At 42.8% G+C, this 21,963-nt stretch overlaps 1 protein-coding gene across 1 annotated transcript in view; it reads left to right on the top strand.

Annotated features, from left to right (window-relative positions):
- Positions 1-21,963, top strand: part of OSBPL10 (oxysterol binding protein like 10) — a 631,331-nt gene that overhangs the window by 178,497 nt on the left and 430,871 nt on the right. The window contains exon 3 of the mRNA XM_068236222.1: positions 14,476-14,549. Coding sequence (XP_068092323.1) covers positions 14,476-14,549 — 74 coding nt within the window. The remainder of the gene's footprint in view (positions 1-14,475; positions 14,550-21,963) is intronic.

Genomic DNA, 21,963 nt, shown 5'->3' with positions numbered 1-21,963 from the left:
TGACTATTTGACTAACTTGCTCAGCTTTTATGAGGTAGTGAATTCTAATATGGATATTGGGAATGCTGTAGATGTGATATACTTGGACTTTGCAAAGGCCTTCGACACTTTTCCCCACAAAAGTCTGGTGCAAAAGTTGAGGATGCAAGGACTGGGGATGAGTCTGTGTGCATGGATAGGGAACTGGCTAATGGACAGAAAACAAAGAGTTGTGATCAATGGATCGTACTCAAAATGGTAGACTGTTAGCAGTGGGGTACCACAGGGGTCTGTTCTGGGTCCAGTGCTCTTCAATTTATTTATTAATGACCTAGTAGATGCAGTAGTGATCAATGTTGCTATTTTTGCAGATGATACAAAATTGTGCAGAATCATCAACTCTCAGGAAGATAGTGTCATATTGCAACAGGATCTAGATAGGATGGCTATATGGGCACATACATGGAAGATGAAATTCAATGTGGAAAAATGTAAAGTCATGCGTTTTGGTCGTACCAATGGTCTAGCACTATACAAAATAAATGGGATACAGTTGGGGACATCAAACTTGGAGAAGGACTTAGGAGTACTCATCGACAACAAGTTAAATAATCATACTCAATGCCAAGCCGCTGCAGCTAAAGCTAACAAAATTTTGGGATGCATTAAAAGGGAAGTAAAAACTCGAGATGCTAGCATAATATTGCCCCTGTTTAACTCTCTAGTAAGGCCACATCTGGAATATGGAATTCAGTTCTGGGCACCACATTACATAAAAGATATTGCAGTTTTAGAGCAGGTGCAGAGACGAGCAACAAAATTGATACGTGGGATGGAAGGTCTCACTTACCAAGAAAGGTTAGATAAACTGGGTTTATTTAGTCTAGAGAAAAGACGCCTTAGAGGGGATCTAATTAACATGTTTTAATACATCAGAGGGCAATATAATAGCTTGGCGGATGAGCTTTTTGTTCCTAGGCCTTCTCAAAGGACTAGAGGACATGATCTGCGCATGCAGGAAAAACGTTTTAGCCATTTATTTAGGAAAGGGTTCTTTACAGTAAGAGTGATTAAGATGTGGAATGCATTGCCACAGGAAGTCGTTATGGCAAACTCTATACCTGCATTTAAAGGGGGCTTAGATGCTTTCCTTGCGTTGAAAGACATCTGTGGCTACAATTACTAGGTAATGCCTAATAATGTTGATCCAGGGATTTTATCTGATTGCCACCTGGAGTCGGGAAGGAATTTTCTTTCCCTTTTGGGGCTAATTGGACCATGCCTTGTAAGGGTTTTTTCGCCTTCCTCTGGATCAACAGGGATATGTGAGGGGTGTGTGCTGGTGTTGTACTTTGTTCTCTGGTTGAACTCGATGGACGTATGTCTTTTTTCAACCAAAATAACTATGTAACTATGTAACTATGTAACTATGTAACTGCAAAAGTCTTAAGACTGGGGCAGAGGTTCACCTTGCAGCAGGACAATGACCCTAAACATAAAGCCAGGGCAGCAATGGAATGGTTTAAAACAAAACATATCTATGTGTTAGAATGGCCCAGTCAAAGTCCAGATCTAAATCCAATCGAAAATCTGTGGCAATCTGTGGCAAGATCTGAAAACTGCTGTTGACAAACGCTGTCCATCTAATCTGACTGAGGTGGAGCTGTTTTGTAAAGAAGAATAGGCAAGGATTTCAGTCTCTAGATGTGCAAAGCTGGTAGAGACATACCCTAAAAGACTGGCAGCTGTAATTGCAGCAAAAGGTGGTTCTACAGAGTATTGACTCAGGGGGCCGAATAATTATGCACACCCCACTTTTGCAACCCACTGTAAAAGGGAATGAAAATGGTACTCCATATTCCTCACACTTCAGGTAGTTTATGACAATGCTTTCCATTGACCCCATGAAACTGATCCTGATGATCCTTTTTCTCTTGCATACATCAAAAAAGGAGATTGAAATTTGTGCGCCCAGAACACCTGATAGTAAGAATATCTGTACATTTACCAATATTCTACTGTGAAAGTGGAAAAACCAATAGTGAAATACTGATATTTTACTATAGCTAAACCTAAGCCTATTCTCACAATGAATGCTCTCACTACCGATGCCTAACCTTAACCAACCCCCATGGCTAACCCTCCTCCACCAAGGCTAACCTTAACCACCCACCCTCCACTGCTAATGTTAAACCCCCTCATGGCTAAGCTTAAAGAGACTCTGTAACAACATTTTCAGCCTAATTTCTTCTATCCTATAAGTACCTATACCTGTTCTAATGTGGCCTGTCTTAGTGCAGCCTTTCCTAGTTTCACAGTGGCTGTATTATCTCTGTTATATAATCTAATCGTCTTTCCTTTGTCAGCTTTGTCGGGCTCAGGCACTCAGGCAGGAATGTGCTGCTCTGCTTGTGATAGGCAGAAGCTATACACACCCTCTCCATGCCCCCTCCAGGCTCTGTATGAGTCACAGACTGAGCTTCTTTCAGCCTTTCACATGCTGGTTAGCAGCCATCTTTTTTGTTTGTAAACACTGCCTAAAACTGGCAATTACAAGCCAGGTTTGCAGCAGGGAGTGGCAGAAACAGCACAGAGGGGCCCAGGAGAACATAATGAATAGAATGGTATGCTTTTTATTGTACAGTACAGAGTACAGATTCTCTTTAACTGTCCTTGCTGCCTCAAAAAAGAAAAAAACCTGCAAAAACATTTTCATATGCCATCGGTGCCCATTGAATTATCGTTAAGGAGAGGAAATTTTGGCGCCCGATATATATTGGGAGTACAGGGCGCCTGCAAAAAAAAATACTCCTACAAATAGTGGTTGTCCAAATTTCCCCTTCAATGGGCACTTATGGCTGCACGTAAACTTCCACCGCAAGGGGGCGCCAAATTTCATTTTTCCTTTGCTAGTTATTAAAAGTAGTCTCTAGTTTAAGGTTTAGTGTGCCCTCCAATGTGCTATAGGCGAAACCATATAATTGTATGTACTGGGACTCTGAATTGTTCATTCTGTCATTGCCTATATAATGGTAATGCACTTTTTCACTTTAAAATATCTACTTTCTCTTAGCAGTTCATAGTTTAAGACCCCACTCATCCTTGCTGTCAGTGGTTAACCGCAACTTCCATGTTATTCAGGCTGTGGTCACACTACAGCCCTTATACAACACATTTTTTATGGGAGATATTTTCACACATTTACAAAAAAAACTTTTACACCAGCAAATTAAAAAATACTCTAAATAAGTTTTATATTTAAATTTTGTGTTAGATCATTTCCGACATGTCCGATTTTATTTCCGATCTTTTTTCTGATCGATTTCTCATAGAAGTGAATGGAAATAGATAAGAAAAAATAACAGAATCGAATCAGAAATCGATCGGACAGAAAATCGACTGACAAACGCATCGTCTGTACCCAGCATTATATCGGTTTGGTGTGTTTGTGAGGGTAATATCCATGTCTAATGAAAAAGGCTAAAAACTAATTTGTGGGTTAAATACTGATCACCATGGGACCCCCAGCACCAAACGTCTTTTTTCAGGTCACCTACACCTATGAACGCTGATCATTGGCCAGTACAAGCAGCTTAGTATGGGAAGAAGAGGCATCATATATGGGTCTCTCTACATACATACATGTATGAAAAGAGAACAAATGAAATTTACATTGAAGCTTGACTTCTTATAATATAGCATAAGGTAACATTTCCCAAGTTTCTTTTACCACAAAGGATTTGTGCACTGCTTCGTTTTATGATTAAATCTGCCATGAGGGCTTTATAATGCTGGAGCTACAGGTGATGGGAAAAGCAAAGTAATTGCCACGGCTTCTTTTGTTTTTAATAATTTTATTAAAGGTTTTCAATTAAACAGCTGAGCTGGAAAGTCACTGAAAATTGTCCCATGCAGAGGGAAACCACCGATAAGCAGACACAGAAATGCTTTAGAAAGCAAGCATTCCTCATAACAGTGAAACCAACCTTTTTATTGAAATGATTAGTACTTCAACAATAGTTAGTTTCTGCTGGGGTTATAGATTTACTTACCCCTCTTCCCCTCGGTGTGCTATATGTGGTATACCTTTAAAACTCTCTTGATTTATTGGAAAAAGAGTCACAGTAAATGTGGTTGTATGCGGGCCCTGGAGTTTGTCATTAACTAAAAACAATATAAAATTTATGGGAACCTGATTGGTAAGTCACAGAGAGGCAGCCATATGTATTTCCTTTTAAGCAATACCAGTTGCCTGGCACCCCTGCTAGTCAATTTGGCTGAAGTAGTGTCTGAATCACACCAGAAACAAGCATGCACTTAATTTTGTCAGATTTGATCGAAATGACAGAAATGTCGGATTTGGTGCATGCTTGTTCAGGGTATATGGCTAAAAGTATTAGAGGCAGAGGATCAGCAGGATATCTGGGAAACTGGTATTGCTTAAAGAAAACCTGTACTGAAAATTAAAAGTCAAAATAACCATACACAGGTCATACTTACCTCCCGTGTAGTCTACTCCTCAATCTCTTTTTCTTCTCCTGCGTCCTGTTTGTCCACTGTGATCAATCGAATTCTCCGTCCTCCATTTTGAAAATGGCCATTACACAATAACAGCTTTCTGGTCAGCACACTGTTAACCTGTAACATCACCCACTTGAGCCATAGGGAAACATGGACACATCAGTTTCCTCTCAGCTGTAACTGACAGCAACTGATATATTTCAGTTCTGACAAAATGTTGTCAGAACTGGAAGGGATCATTGTCAGAAGAAAATAGAGAGCTTCTGAGAGGAACTGATGGCAAGGTTACTATGTATTGTTCATTTGAAGTTACCTCATGTGTTTATTTTAAATAATTTTACTCAGTACAGGTTCTCTTTAAAATGAAATAGATATTGCAGGGTCTATATCACTCTTGCTTCAGGTTCCCTTTAAGAACAGTAAAGGATAGCATGGGCTGAAATAACATAGAAGAGGAAATGTAGCGGAAAGATGTCTGAAATGTATCAGCACCGACCTGTCAGAGTCATGGAGTTCCAGCTGAATGCAAGGCTAACAATCCTTAAACTTCTCATAATTGTCCTTTAAAATATTACTTAACTTTGTATTCAGTTAAAAAAAATCATCCATTCTGTTTTTTACTTCTAGTGTACTCACATTGGGCTCCATCCTACTACTGCCAGTAGCCATTTTGGCTGCAAAAACAAGTAGATATCAAAAGTTTTTTGAAATTTCATCACAGGCTATATTTTTTTCATGGAAAAGGTCAGCCGTTTCAATCCTCTTATAACCTAGGCCAGTGATCTGCAAACTTGGCTCTCTCATTGCGGGAGTCTGACAGCCACAGTCATGATTCAAAAAGGCAAATGCATTGTGGGACTTTTAGTTCCTTAAAAGCTGGAGAGCCAAGTTTGCAGATCTTTGGCCTGGTGCACACCAAAAACCGCTAGCAGATCCGCAAAATGCTAGCAGATTTTGAAACGCTTTTTCTTATTTTTCTGCAGCGTTTCAGCTAGCATTTTGCAGTTTTGTGAAGCGTTTTTGGTGTAGTAGATTTCATGTATTGTTACAGTAAAGCTGTTACTGAACAGCTACTGTAACAAAAAACGCCTGGCAAACCGCTCTGAAGTGCCGTTTTTCAGAGCGGTTTGCGTTTTTCCTATACTTAACATTGAGGCAGAAACGCATCCGCAATCCAAAATCTGCAGCAGCCCAGGAGTATGCGTTTCTGCAAAACGCCTCCCGCTCTGGTGTGCACCAGCCCATTGAAATACATTACCCTAGCGGATCCGCACCCGCAAGCAGATCGCAAACCGCAGCAGAACCGCTCTGGTGTGCACTAGGCCTTTATGTAGAGCAACAATCCTTTTTTTTTTTAAACCGGCTCAGCCCTCAGCATCAGGTGTTCTCACCTCAAGGACAAAAGCAATTTCCCCCTGTAGTGCTCCTCCTAGTTATTTGCCAATAACTTTATCACTACTCATCACACGTAGATGAGCTATATTTAGTTTTTTGCGCCACAAATTAAGGTTTTTTGTGGGCGGTACCTGTTTTCAGTAATTACTTTATTTTCTGTGCATTTTATAGACAAATACAGAAAAAAGGAAAAATAAACTGTTTCTTCAATTCAATCACCTACAGTTTTAAAATAAGCAATGCTACTATAAATAAAACCCACCCATCGTATTTGTCCAGTAGTCCTGGCTATCACAATGTTTAAATTATGTCCCTAGTACAATGTACCGTATGTAGCCAATAAATTATTTGGGAAATAAAGGTGTATTTTTTTCTGTTTTCGTAACAGCTCTCATGTACTAAAATAACAGTAAAATTCATATATAAAAAGCTAAGTTGTAAAAGCAACTTATTATGGATTTTTTTTTTTTACTGTTTTTTCCCCCCAGTTTGCTTGGCAAGTTTTTGCCAATAGATGGTGTTAGAAACACTCCTTGGATTGCCAGGAAGTGTTTCATTTTTTTCACCTTCATTCACATACTTTATTATGAATGGACAAGTACTTGAAGCTGCGGTACAGGGACAGAGAACATGGAGGCTTGCAATATAGACGGGGATACGGAGCAGCCCCCTTCTAGGTAAGCGAGTGCTTGCTTCCCCTTTATAAGCCTACACCATTTGCAAATCACCCTTAGGGGTAAGCTTGCTTGAGAAGTTTGCTGAACTTAGGAGCACCCATGCGGTTTACTTGAGTGTGCCGTGCCAAGTGTGGTGGGAATGGTGAACCATACAAAAGTAAAGGAGAAGCCTGGACAGCATTGAAAGAGGAGGTACAGAGCAGCAGGTGCTCCTCTGCATTGTAGCCAGAGTAAGCAGGCCCTTAATAGCTTATTAACCCCTTCCGTACCAGCAGTCTCTGGCCCCTTAAGGCAGGGCTTTTCAACCTTTCCACTAATTGTACCAGTTTTATTGCCTGAAAACTTTCAAGTACCACCAGTGTGCCTGCACAGTAGATTGGATGCGATCGGGCTTGGCTGTTTCTGCTGGAGTCTGAATGGAGAGTAGCTACTGCGCATGCGCACACCGATGAGGAGAACTATGGGGCTCCCAGCACTGGATCCCATCTACTGAGGAGGAAGGGGGAAACCTCTTTAGGATACAAAGGCCTCCCCTTCCCTGAGGTAAGTACCCCCCGGGGCACTTTTTTCTTACAAAAACAAAAGTTTGCTTTCCTAAAACAGAAAGAATTTGCGATAATTCAGGTTGGAGTGAGCTCGAGATGTCTCCCAGGCACCACTGCTGAATATATGCAAATTAACCATTGTACCCTTAGAAGCTAAACACACCTCCAGAACCGCTGGAATGCAATGATGTGTCAGCTTGTTAATATGTACAGTAATATGTTAATATGTTAATATGTAATATGTTCTTTTTCTTACAAGGTACACTTTAAGAAAAAAAGGCATTTGGGGGGGGGTGGGGGAAGTATGGGAAAAAACTACAATTAGATTGCTAGCCTACATATTGTCAGTATTGGCAATCTAGAGGTAGATTGCCAATATAGGTAGCCATACAAGTCCCCCACCCCCACGCGCTTAATTATAGGTAGCCTGGCCCCACCACCTGAGAGCTAGGCAGTGCCTCACCACAAAGTCCGGCTCCCCCTTGCTCACTCCTTGCTGTGCTGCCCTGCAGAATAGTTCACACCTCAGATCATTGGTAACCCAGCGCAGTGAAGAGACAGCCAGGCAAGCGATGCACAGTGACGGCGTGTATACTTCAAGTGAGCAGTGATGTCACTTTCTGTATCTGCGCCATCACTGTGCACCGTTGGCCTGGCTGTCTCCTCCACACTAATCTGAGGTCTGAAGTATGCTGCAGAGAAGCACAGCAAGGAGCGAGGAAGGGGGAGCCAAACTTGACTGGACAGGACCAGGACAAGTGGCAGGCAAATCTGGTGTGTACCACCTGGCCAACAGCAAAGTACCACCGGTGGCAAGGGTACCACAGGTGCAAAGCCCAGGTCTAGAGAGATTAGCCTGTCTAATTAGGCCTTATCAACAAGTAAACAGCAAGTGTAAATTAGTGCTGTCAGGTGTGCCACTCTATGCCATAGTTTGGGCTAATATGTAAACACAGGAGGTTAACCCTTTTGTGTTCCTAGGACACCAGAAAGTAAACACTGCAGGGTTTTTGTAAGATTTCGGTAAGTTGTAACAAAGAAATGTTTTTCTTTATGATGCTGATGTTATCTCCTTAGAGCAGAGATGAAGCTCTCAGTTTAGGTCCGCTTCAAAAGCTGACAGAACCAACAGGTTTTGGACTAGTCCATCTCCTCACGAAGGAGTCTCGGGGTTTCCCTTGTTTTCAAAAGCATTTGCTGAACGGCCATTGTTAAGTCTGACTGCCAAAAATAGTGTGCGAGTAGGGATGCTGGCTGGTCCTATTTTGGCAGACTTAGCAACTGCCATTTTGGAAATTATTTAAAAAAACAAAGAAAACCCTTTGTATCCCCAATGAGGAACTTGAATAGTCCAAAACATGTTGGTTCTGAAAGATTTTAACTGCTTACTTTTTTTACTATAGTGGAAAAATTGTAAATTGATAACAACTGGGAAGGTCAGGATGTGCTGCTGCATTGCTAAGCTTATTTCAGTAATATCTCAGACTCTCATGTGCTGTGGTGTTGTGTTCTGACAATAAACTGCTGCATGCATCTCTGTGCCAACACACTGCTGTCTCATTTCAATTAATACTGCAACGCAGAGCAACACACGTGCCATACATTTTTGTAAAGAGAAGTAAATGGTTGGCACTCCAAAAAATTGGTACAGAAAGATCTGTAAATTCATGCTGCAATTAATATAATCTGTTTCAAAGCAACAAAGTACCTCTTTATCAAGAAAAAACAGTGCAAGTTCATCTGAAAAACAACTCCGCAACAATAAATCACCACAAAACAAACAAATGCATTTGAAGTAGCCCAAGAAAAAGAGGGTCACCATCGTAGACGAACACAAGTACCAAACACTAAGGTAGAGAATGTCTGGACAAGTTTCAAAGGTGGCTAAAAGTGCTAGTGTGAGAATCCGCTCAGCTGCCTGCGCAGGCAGGCAGCCTTTTGACCATTGTTTAGGTTTGCTTGCTGCAGGACTCTGGAAAGGAGACCTTCTGTCAGTTGTGCAGCTTGTGTTGCTGAGGGATTTGCATACATTAGTCATGCAAATCCCTTACCTGCCTTCTTTTGATGACTGGCACTATAAAAGCATTCTGCTCCCAGAATGCTTTGCTGGACATTTCCCTTTCATGGTCTGTTCCTGATGGACACTCCTGGAGTGTCAGCCATTCCTGTTTGTTAAAGTTATCTTAGTGTAATTCGTGGGAATGCACTAGGCAGGTTCCCTAGTGCAGTTACAATTGCATTATCTGTTTTGCCTGTTCCATCTGTCTTGTGTTTGGATCGCACAAGCCCTAGCGTTAGCGGCTGTGGATCCTTCTGATTGAGTCTGGAGTGTAGGTTGGAACAGCGGTTGTTTCTGCCTACCTCATCTGTTCTGTCTCCTGGGATCGCGCTAGCCACTTTTCGCTAGCGCTGTGGATCCTTGTGTTCTGTCTCCTGGGATCGCGCTAGCCACTTTTCGCTAGCGCTGTGGATCCTTCTGTTCTGTTTCCTGGGATCGCGCTAGCCACTTTTCGCTAGTGCTGTGGATCCTATCTCTCGCTTGTCCCTGTTTTCGTGTGTCTGTCTTGTCTGCTACGGACGCTTGCTGGAGGCTCGGTGAGGTAACCGTTAAGCAAGTGTTCGCGTCCTCTGTTTCATGTTTGTCTGTCGATGGTTAGTTAGGCGTGCTTGTCTCTATTGTGCTTATCACGTGGAGACCGCGCATAACCGCGTGCACTGTTGCGAATGAGTGCGGTGTTCGCGGTTAGCTAGCGTTTGTTATTTTCCGTATCTCCTCATTGTATGATTTGCTGTGCCTTTGCTACCCTTGTGCACTGTCCTGCTCTGTCTTGTGTCTCTATCGGCAATCGCCAATCTTGTGATTGCGTTCCCACTTTGTTTCCCCTGTTGTGTGTTCACTGTCGCTGGGTGGCGGCTAGTTTGGTGCACACACATACATCCTGTCCCTGTGCTCTTTCTCTTTAAGGGCTCTTCAGCCCCGTTTATCGGGTTCTGTACAATTCCCATCTGGCATCTATGGCTGTGCAGTGGCGGTGTTCGCCTGCATTCCACAGCGCCATCTGCCGGTGGGAATTGCCCTCTGCGGGTGCATAGCACCTAGCCTGGGTTTCCCAAAATCATACGCTGGTGGAGGGTTTTCGTTGTCAGTGCGCGTCTTGTGCGCTGACCACAAAAACGACCCCGCCACCGTTACAGCTAGCCAGGAAAGAGAACCACTACGAAAGTTGAAGCCAATAAATGGGGCATTAGACTGGGAGCAAGATAGGAAGATAAAACACCAACATGGGCTTTTTCCTACACTCCCTCTCTACAGTTATCCATATAATAATTCCTTTTTTTGTATAGCGCTTTTCTCTTGTCGGTCTCAAATCGCTTGCGAGGCAGCCACTACAGCGTACTCAGTAGGCAGTAGCAGTGTTAGTGTCTTGCCCAACGAACTCCTTACGGAATAGGTGCTGGCTTACTGAATAGCAAGAGCCAAGATTTGAACCCAGGTCTCCTACGTCAAAGGCAGAACCCTTAGGGCCTGTTTCCACTACACGCAGATTCTGCATGCAGAAAACTGACTCCAATGAATGCCTATGGGAAATCTGCTTCAGAAAAATCGCGTTCAGTGGAAACAGGCCCATAGACATTCATTGGAGTCAGTTTTCTGCATGCAGAATCTGCGTGTAGTGGAAACAGGCCCTTAACCATTGCACTATCCAGCCACCATATCTGACACCTGTCACTGTTAGAGATTAGCCAGTTTTAAATTGTGCAAATCGTGATGCAAATCTAGCCCCCAAAACACAAAATGAGGTGGCAAATTAACATTCAACACTGAGGATCTCAAGGCTTGTGTTTGCGAAATAAATAAAATAGGAAAGGAAGCAGGAAGGAAACAATTGGAAAAGGATAGTCGAAAAATTGAAGTTGAAAAATGACAGTTGGAAAATAATGGCAGTCGAAAAACAGTTACAATTTGGCAGCTGTAAAATGACAGTTAGAAAATGGCAGTTGGAAAATGGCAGTTAAAATGTGACAGTTGGAAAATGGCAGTTAAAAAACAACAGTTGAAAAACAGTTGAAAAATGACTGTAGGAAAATGACAGTTGGAAAAAAGCAGTTGGAAAATGGCAGTTGGAAAATGGCAGTTAAAATTTGACAGCTGAAAAATGGCAGTTGGAAAATGACAGTTGGAAAATGGCAGTTAAAATTTGACAGTTGGAAAATGGCAGTTAGAAAATGACAGTGGAAAATGACAGTTGGAAAATGGCAGTTAAAATTTGACAGTTGACAAATGGCAGTTAGAAAATGGCAGTTGGAAAATGACAGTTGGAAAATGGCAGTTAAAATTTGACAGTTGGAAAATGGCAGTTAAAATTTGACAGTTGACAAATGGCAGTTAGAAAATGGCAGTTGGAAAATGACAGTTGGAAAATGGCAGTTGAAAAATGAACTTTTAAATGCTATTTTCCAACTGTCATTTTCAATTGTCATTTTCTAACTGTCATTTTCTAACTGCCATTTTCTAACTGCCATTTTCCAACTGTCATTTTCCAACTGTCATTTTCCAACTGTCATTTTCCAACTGTCATTTTCCAACTGCCATTTTCCAACTGCCATTTTCTAACTGTAAAATTTTAACTGTCATTTTCCGACTCATTTTCCGACTGCCATTTTCCAACTGTCATTTTCCAACTGTCATTTTCCGACTGTCATTTTCCGACTGTCATTTTCCGACTGTCATTTTCCGACTGTCATTTTCCGACAGTCATTTTCTAACTGTCATTTTCTAACTGCCATTTTCCAACTGTCATTTTCCAACTACCATTTTCCAACTGCCATTTTTCAACTGCCAAATTTCAACTGCCCTTTTCTAACTGCCCTGTCTAACTTATTTAAACTGTCATTTTCCAATTGTCAAATTTCAACTGTTTAAAGGACCACTACAGTGAAAAAAGTGAGCAGTTGAAGGAGAAATTAAGTGAGAGGCATATTGAGGCTGCCATATTTATTTCCTTTTAAGCAGTTACCTGGCTATCATGCTGATCCTCTGCCTCTAAGGGCTCGTTTCCACTAGTGCGGCGTGCGCCTCGTAGACGCACGCCGGCACTGAGCGGGTGGGCAGGATCGCAGGTGAATCCCATGAGCCGTGCCATGGACGGCTATAGGATTCGCAGCTTCCAGCGCAAATTCTGCGGGGGGTTCCGCCGCCTCCCTCCGATCCTCCTGGCCCCACCGGCAGCCACTTCCTGTTTCGGTGACAGGAGCTGACAGGCTGAATCTTCGCGTTCCTGGCCACAATAGCGCCATCTATGCTGCTATAGCTATTTATCATATACCATATAGCAGCATAGAGGGTGCTAATGTGTCTGGGAACGTGAAGAATCACTCGCGTCCCCAGCCTGTCAGCTCCTGTCACCGAAACAGGAAGTGGCTGCCGGCGGGGCCAGGAGGATCGGAGGGAGACGGCGAGGGCACCGGACAGCTGCAGGGGGCTATTGGAAGCCCCAGGTGAGTAAAACTCATTTTTTTTGTTTGACTCAAGTGTTCCTTTAAGGCCTCTTTCACACCAAGACGTTGCGTTTTAGGGGACATTAAGGTCGCATAACGTGCCCCTAATGCAATGCATGGTGGTGTTGAAGTTGGACGTCAGATTGAGCGGCGTTATGAGGCTCTTGGTGCGATCTTAGGAAGTCCAGATCTTTTCAATGATTCGGATGATTCGAATCGGATCATTGAAAAGATCCGGATCTTTGAAGTGAGAGGTGCAGGAGAATGAAGGCACATTGAGGGTGCTAATGGGGAAGGGAGAGATGCAGCAGGAAGATTGTGCTTGTGCACAGAAGCTGCAGTTCCTGTTTCTTCCAGACATTCACTGGGATCCGAATCCTTCATTGTGATGATCCGGATGATTTGGCTCACAAAAAAGAGCCGGGTCAAAGATCCGAATCGTTCATGATCTGGACAACACTACAGTGCAGTGAATATTAATTAGCCATGTGGCTAGGAACAATAGCGGACTCTCCCCTTACTGAGCATGTGCAAACAGTCTAACGCAGCTAAAACCACATATAACGCACAGCATGCTGCACTTACTTTGAACGTCCAGCGTTACACTGTAACGCAACGTGGGCACTGTGAACAGCCCATTGATTTTTCATTACTGTGAGTTGGGCTTAAAAGAAGTTCATTTGCATCCTAAGAATCAAACAAGCTGACACTTACCTGGGGCTTCTATCAGCCCCCTGCAGCGGTAATGTCCCATACCGTCCTCTACCGATGCTCCGTTCCCCGCCGCCGGTCCCAGTGTAATCACACGAGTTATTACACTACGGCTGTGCAGTAAGCTCCCGATGACGCGAGCAGGAGCTAACATTATTCATCTGTTTAGACGAATATTAAACCGGGACCGGCGGCAGGAAACGGAGCATCGTAGGAGGACGGCACGGGACATTACAGCTGCAGGGGGCCGATAGAAGCCCCAGATAAGTGTCAGCTTGTTTGATTGATTTTTAGAATCCCACAGAACCTCTTTAAAGAAGACCTAAACTCAAGCACTGCAGTCAAGGAAAACAAATACTACTGCGCATGCGCACACACACCCGAGGAGAACTTAGGGGCTGGATCCCTTCTACTGTGGATGAAGGGGGAAACCTCTTTAGGATACAAAGGCCTCCCCTTCCCTGAGGTAAGTACCCCCGGGCACTTTTTTCTTACAGGTACACTTTAAGAAAGGAAGAGGGAATATGGGAGGGGAAAAGTAGGGGGCATTGGTGGGGAAAACGACTACAATTAGATTGCAAGCCTACATATTGTCACCCACCGCTACTGCCATTCACACCAATGTCCTGTCACTGTAGCCCCTTTGTTCTGCTGTCCCTATGATGGCAGAAGTCCCTGAGCTGGCAACTAATTTCATTGGCTCCTGACCCTGTTATCATTGTGAGTCAATGGGATTAGCTCTCAGTGATCACGGGGTCTGGAGCCAATGAAATCGTCTCCTGACCGGCTCATGAAGCTCTGACGTCATAATGATGGCAGAGCGAGGGGGATGCAGCGTAGAGAGAGCAGCGGGAGCGTGCAGGGGGTCAGATTGAAAACTACGCCCTGGCAGAGACATAAAACAGGTGCAAAACGGTGTAGATTTAAATCGGCACGTATTTATCAACATTACCATTTTATGGGAGTAAATTAATAAGTTGCCTATAAAGAAAATAATCTTTATAGGCAATTTATTAATTTACTCCCATAAAGTGGTAATTTTGATAAATACGTATTGAAATACTTCAGGTTTTTATTTTTGGATGAGGAAGAATAGACTCTGTAAACTACAGATTTTGTAACAATTGTGTTTCTTTTTATATTTGCAGCTGCAGATGCCAAGGAGTCACAGTTCTGGCTGAATCAGCTACAATCATGTGCCAAGCACCATACAGAGAATAAGGTAAATAATAGCCTTTATTAATGCCCCACTCCAGGCACAGAGGTTCATCTTGTTTTCATTGGTGTATAAGCTAAAGTGACATCATCCCTTTTCAAGTAGGTGGTCAGGTACCATGACACTGGCTACTTCCTGCACCATAGACTGCCATTGCCGTAGGCTTCAATTTCCCTACAGATCTCAGTCTTTGCCCCACCCTCTTCCATTCTAAATAGATTAGTGATGTCATACAAATGGCCTCACCAGCCTCTCCCACAAAGCCTGGCAGTAACTCCCTCAGCTTAGCTGCTTCAGGGCAAGATTTGAAAAAATAAATAAATAAAAAATAACTCTAGAAACAAAATAAATAATCAAAAATAACTCTAGAAACAATGTTTTATGCAAAAAAGTAACATATGAGAGCAATAAGTGACATATGAGTGCTCTGATTGCCAAGTTGTTAGGTGGCATATTTAGATCAACTTTAATTTGTTATAATGCTTATATTTATGCAAATACCATCTAGTACTGACATAAATGTTTAACACCTTATTCACACTGCTTTGGCATTTCTTTGGAATATGGAACACCTGACAACCCATGTTAATCAATGTCAGCCCATGTTAATCAATGAGCTCATTCACAACTTATGTGTTTACCCATTCAAAAAAAACCCCAATGGAGCTGTAGGCTTTTTTTCCGTGCACTGTTTGCCCTTTTTCTATTCAACACATTCCATGCAGATATGTGCAGGTTATTATATGCGGACATTGGTATGTGTCAGGAAATGCACTTAAAGAGGCACCATAGTGACATATAGTAAAATGCAGTAAATTATTCAGGATACCCAATTTTGATGATTTAGCATCAGAAACACTTCTTATATCTTCCTATATCTAAAAAGCTTAGGCTATCACTGGGATGGTATTAAACCCCTCCATCCCAGTGATAGCCTTAATCCCGTTTACACTTAATCAGTTGCTCTCAGAAATAACTGAAAGGACAACTGTTTTTTAAAGTAATGTCCATGTTTTCCTATGGCACTGTTCACACTCAACGCGTTTTAACTGAAATATTTTTCACAATGCACTGCTATGGAGGAAAAAAAAAAGCATACCAACTGATTAAAGAAAACCTGAACTGAAAATTAAAAGTCAAAATAAGCATACACAAGTAATACTTACCTTCCATGTAGTCTACTCCTCAGTGTCTTTCTCCTGTCCCGCATCCTGTTTGTTCACTGTGATCAAGGGAATTTTCCGTCCTCCATTTTGAAAATGGCCTTTACCCATAACAGCTTTCTGGTCAGTACACAGTTAAAATGTAACATCGCCCACTTGAGCCATAGGGAAACATGGACATTACCTGGTACATCAGTTTAATGGTGGCCATACATGGTACAAATTTTCATTTTTTTTTTGGATCTGATTTTTCTTGAAAAAACGGGATAATCGTTCGAATTTCTTGATCGAAAAAAAAATATTTTTAAATTTCATTCGATTCCATCATTTAGATCGAATAAACGGGATAATCGAACGTTTTTATTGTACCATGTATGGCCACCATTACTCTCAGCTGTAACTGACAGCAACTGATATATAACTGACAGCAACTGATATATTTCAGATCTGACAAAATATTGTCAGAACTGGAAGGGATTATTGTCAGAAGAAAATAGTGAGCTTCTGAGAGGAACTGATGGCAAGGTAACTATGTAATGTTCATTTTAAGTTACCTCATGTGTTTATTTTTAATATTTTTACTCAGTACAGGTTCTCTTTAAGTGTAAACGGGGCCTAAGCTTTTTAGCTATGTGGAATTCTCCTTCAAGAGCATTTCGGGTGACCAGGTATATTTTGCACTGGCTTTGGAACTCTGCAGAATGTTCATTTACTGAGAGATGCACCTGACAGGGCTGAAGGCGTCACCTCCTTTGATAAATTTCATAATGTAAATCAGGTTAAGAAAAGATCTTACAATGGACAAACACTGACTGAAAAGTTCATAAATGAATATTTTTTAACTGCCTGAGGACCACAGGCTTGCACCCCCTAGTGACCAGGCCATTTTTTTTTTACAATTCAGTGCTCTGCAGCTTTAACAGTTTATTACTCGGCTATTTAATTTAGCACACAAATGAATCTTGTCTCCTTTTTTTGCCACCAACAGAGCTTTCCATTGGTGTCATATGATTGCTGATGCACTGTCATTTTTATTTTAAATTCATTTAAAATATATTTTTTAATTAAATTTCATTATTTTTATTTTATTTACCTCCTTCCCCGCCGAGATCCAATCACTGATCACATGAGCCTATGAGAGGGGATCACATTGAGAGCCACTTGAGGGGGGACAGCTTTGTCACTAAGCTGTCCCCTGTACAGCGCTGCACTAGATCGCCGATCTGTGAATGGTGTAACACTTTAGTGTTACCATTCATAGTACAGGGCAGCGTTCCTGCGAGTTGTGATGTAATACATCCTGGGACATCTTACGCCGATGCACACGTTTTTGCGTTTGCTGTATTGTATTGCGGCCTCTGACTTCTGCGTTATAACATACGTCTATGCGCATTATTACACCCTTGGTGTTGCACTTTCAAGCACAGCAGTGCTCCAAGAATAGTTGTTCTATGCTGAACTAATCAGAATGATTACATTTGATCACAGGTTGGAGCCATTTATATAGAAACAGTGAAGGTGACTACAAAGAGTGCCCAACTTATGAACAACCTGCCATGTGAACGGCCTGAAATTGGAGTCTGAAGGAAAAAGTTAAAAATGCTTTCAAAAACACCTTGTAGTTTTGAGAAAATCGATGTAAAAAAAAAATTCTATACCCCACACTGAAGAAATGTCTTTTTAACCAGTTGAGGACCATAGGCCTACACCCCCCCCTAGTGACAGACTATTTTTTACAATTCAGTGCCCTGCAGCTTTAAAAGCTCACTGCAGAGCCATACTACTTAGCACACACATGAATTTTGCTCCCTTTTCTTGCCACCAACAGAGATTTCTGTTGGTGGCATCTGATTGCTGCTGCTACGTTTGTTTTTAAATTAATTTTATTGTAATTATTTTTTGTTTTATGTAATCGTCAGACAACAGAGGCGCCAGAAAGTGTAAAAGAATTCCGTTTGGAAAACGTTTTAAAATCGGAGGGATGTGGGTGGATTCACCTCCCTTAAGCAAAGACCAGCCAATGAGCTGTAGACAAACAACAATATTGTTTATTGGGGATTCTCCAGGTTATGCAACGCGTTTCACGGGCAAAGCTCCCGCTTCATCGGGCAATCAAAACGGAGAAAAACATCAGTAGGTCATATCCAGGTTAGAGCGCCCCGATGAAGCGGGAGCTTTGCCCGTGAAACGGGTTGCATAACCTGGAGAATCCCCAATAAACAATATTGTTGTTTGTCTACAGCTCATTGGCTGGTCTTTGCTTAAGGGAGGTGAATCCACCCACATCCCTCCGATTTTAAAACATTTTCCAAACGGAATTTTTTTACACTTTCTGGCGCCTCTGTTGTCTGACGATTACATTGAATAGTCCACCCTGGGTGGAGGGGTGCATCCCCATCTCTTTCTTTCCTGTCTACAGAGAGCGACATTTTATACCTGAGTGGGGTCAGGTTATAATTCTCCCCACCTGCCGTTTTAGTGGTTGCCTGTGTGGTAACCCAATTTTGTGAGTATATTAATTATTGATTACTTTTATTTTCGATTATTCTAACATACTACACCATATCGGGCTCTCGGTCTCATTTATCTTTTCATAAGCTATTTTTTGTTTTATATTAAACCTTATTTTTCTTTGTATTTCCCTACCCAACATCCCTCCCTCCCTCCTGAGAGTCAATCAGTGTGAACGGCCGTCATAGGCATTAGTCTATGTGAGGCAATCATCTTTTGGGCCAGTCGAGGGGACAGCTCAGTGACAGAGCTGTCGCCGTACAGTGCTGCAGGAGATCACAGCTCTGTACATGTAAATAACGTCTGTTTCAGTCATTACACAGCCTGTCAGCCGTGATCGCGGCTAGCAGGCTGGACAGGGAGCTCCGCTCTGTGTCACGGCAGGAAAGATCGCGCATGCGCGCACATGTTCCCTGCTAATCCCCGCCCACTGCTCTTGACGCCTTTCTGCGTTAGGCGGTCCTGGGGCTGCCACCTTCTCGGCACCTATTGGCATTAGGCTTTAGGGAAGGGGTTAAACAGGTAAAATGTCATTTTGCTGTGGTAAACTGAGGGCACAGAGGGACAGAGGTAACACAGTGGAGGGCAGAGGTGGCACAAAGGGGATAACTGTAGGCACGGAGGAGCATGGGACAGAGATGGCACAGTGTTCAAACTTAAAGTGTACCCGAGGTGATATGTGACATGATGACATAAACGTGTGTGTACAGTGCCAAACATATTAATAACCAGGCTGTTTTACTTGTTTTATTTTGCTGCCTGAAAGAGTTAATTTCTTGGCATGGAAGTGACGGCGCCTGTCTTGTCTATACTTGGTTGGGAATATAGTAAACATCACTGATAACCAAATAGCCATAAAAGTTTTCCTGGAAGAATACAACTTCTGAGGGCAGGGAGAGCTAAAATACATAAACTATTGATCTTTTTCTAACTGGGGCACTTAATAGGCTGCCACTGATTAGAGACAGTAAAACATTCAACCTACTTTGTAAATGTTTAACCACTTGAGGACCCACCCTTTACCCCCCCTTAAGGACCAGCGTTTTTTTTTGTGATCTGTGCTGGGTGGGCTCTGCAGCCCCCAGCACAGATCAGGTTTCATGCAGAGCGATCAGATCGCCCCCCTTTTTTCCCCCCTATGGGGATGGTGTGCAGGGGGGGTCTGATCGCTCTGGTAAACAGGCTAGTTGCGGGGGGGCACCTCAAAGCCCCCCTCCGCGGCGAAATTCCCCCTCCCTCTCCTACCTGCTCATCCCCGGTGATCGGGGCTGCACAGGATGCTATCCGTCCTGTGCAGCCAGTGACAGGACGTACCGATCTGCCTTACGGCGCTGCTGCGCAGCAGCGCCGTACAATGTAAACAAAGAGGATTATTTCCGCTTGTGTTTACATTTAGCCTGCGAGCCGCCATCGGCGGCCCGCAGGCTATTCACGGAGCCCCCCGCCGTGAATTGACAGGAAGCGGCTGCTTCCTGATTAATCAGCCTGCAGCTGGCGACGCAGTACTGCGTCGCTGGTCCTGCAGCTGCCACTTTGCCGACGCACGGTATAAGCGTGCGGTCGGCAAGTGGTTAAATATAAAAGCAATCCCTGGGATACTTAACAAATGTCTGTTTTAGGAGTAGGAGTATAAATCTAATGTTTTATCTCATCAGCTGAATTACCAAGTATTTTTTTTTGAGTGCAGGTGATTCTTAATTCATTTTAGCGATTCTTTTCTATTTTAGTTTTATAACTTTGCTGTTAAATACAGCTGGAAAATGAAGTGTGACTTTATTTCTGGTTGCAAATCAACAAGGTGTTAATACTTTTTAACAGGTTGATTCAATGTTTATGTGCATTGCTCAAACTATTTTTATGAAAAAAAAATGTATTGCCAGGCTGGCTGGGTTTGCTTTGCTGGTCTGCTGTGCAAATTAAAAATGCTGCTTACCTATACTTCATGGTATATCCCGGTGCAGAGGAAGATATGCCCACACTGCTGGCAGTTCTGTACGTTGTGCAAAGATCCCAGGGTATGTAACTGACTTTTCTTAAGGGAATTTTACTAGAACAGCTCTATTGAGTTTAACATTGTGTGATGTCACAGATCCCTATTCATTCTTAACAACAATGAAAAATTGGAAGGTTGATTTCAGGGTTTAATTACATTATGCGTTGTACATCTGTACGCTTTGCAATGAGAGAGAGGGAGTTTGAGATTCTGGCTGGCTGCAACCAGTAGCTCATTATTGCTAGTAGAGTGGGCATTACCCCCCTGCACAAAGCAGGTGACCTGATCCAGCCCAGCTCCTCCCACTGCAGCACTAAAGCTCTGCAGTTTCTCCCTGTTCAGTGTAGAATACAGCAGTTAACCCTTCTCACACTCTCCCAGTGTGATTATAAATGCATGTATACCTCTTATCACCATGCTCAGCCTGCAACACTACACCATTTATTTCTACTGCTTTGTAATTTAATTTTGGGGGAAATTGGCATATTGGGGAGGTTGAGGAAAGGGTAATTGTTTTCTAACACACTGAACAAAGGGGAACAAGGTATTGATGGGTCACTCTGCAGAACTTTACTGCAGAGTCCTGGTCGTGTAGCATTAATGGTTCATCAGCAGCAGCTCAGAGGTATGCAGGGTCTGGTATCCCCTCCTAGCTTCTACTTGACTACCGTGTGTGGGCAATGATGCGATTTAGAGAAAAGTTTGGGCAGTTCATAGACCGTGCTATTCAGTCTATCCAAGCTACAGTGGCTTGCAAAAGTATTCGGCCCCCTTGAAGTTTTCCACATTTTGACACATTACTGCCACAAACATGAATCAATTTTATTGGAATTCCACGTGAAAGACCAATACAAAGTGGTGTACACGTGAGAAGTGGAACAAAAATCATACATGATTCCAAGCATTTTTTAAAATAAATAACTGCAAAGTGGGGTGTGCATAATTATTCAGCCCCCTTTGGTCTGAGTGCAGTCAGTTGCCCATAAACATTGCCTGATGAGTGCTAATGACTAAATAGAGTGCACCTGTGTGTAATCTAATGTCAGTACAAATACAGCTGCTCTGTGACGGCCTCCGAGGTTGTCTAAGAGAATATTGGGAGCAACAACACCATGAAGTCCAAAGAACACACCAGACAGGTCAGGGATAAAGTTATTGAGAAGTTTAAAGCAGGTTTAGGCAACAAAAATTTCCAAAGCCTTGAACATCCCACAGAGCACTGTTCAAGCGATCATTCAGAAATGGAAGGAGTATGGCACAACTGTAAACCTACCAAGACAAGGCCGTCCACCTAAACTCACAGGCCGAACATGGAGAGCGCTGATCAGAAATGCAGTCAAGAGGCCCATGGTGGCTCTGGACGAGCTGCAGAGATCTGCAGCTCAGGTGGGGGAATCTATCCATAGGACAACTATTAGTCATGCACTGCACAAAGTTGGCCTTTATGGAAGAGTGGCAAGAAGAAAGCCATTGTTAACAGAAAAGCATAAGAAGTCCCGTTTGCAGTTTGACACGAGCCATGTGGGGGGCACAGCAAACATGTGGAAGAAGGTGCTCTGGTCAGATGAGACCAAAATGAAACTTTTTGGCCAAAATGCAAAATGCTATGTGTGGCGGAAAACTAACACTGCACATCACTCTGAACACACCATCCCCACTGTCCAATATGGTGGTGGCAGCATTATGCTCTGGGGGTGCTTCTCTTCAGCAGGGACAGGGAAGCTGGCCAGAGTTGATGGGAAGATGGAAGGAG

Source organism: Hyperolius riggenbachi, chromosome 5, assembly GCF_040937935.1.
Source record: "Hyperolius riggenbachi isolate aHypRig1 chromosome 5, aHypRig1.pri, whole genome shotgun sequence".
Lineage (NCBI taxonomy): Eukaryota > Metazoa > Chordata > Amphibia > Anura > Hyperoliidae > Hyperolius > Hyperolius riggenbachi.
Note: the sequence above shows the minus strand (reverse complement) of the source record. Positions and strands in the feature narration are given on the sequence as shown.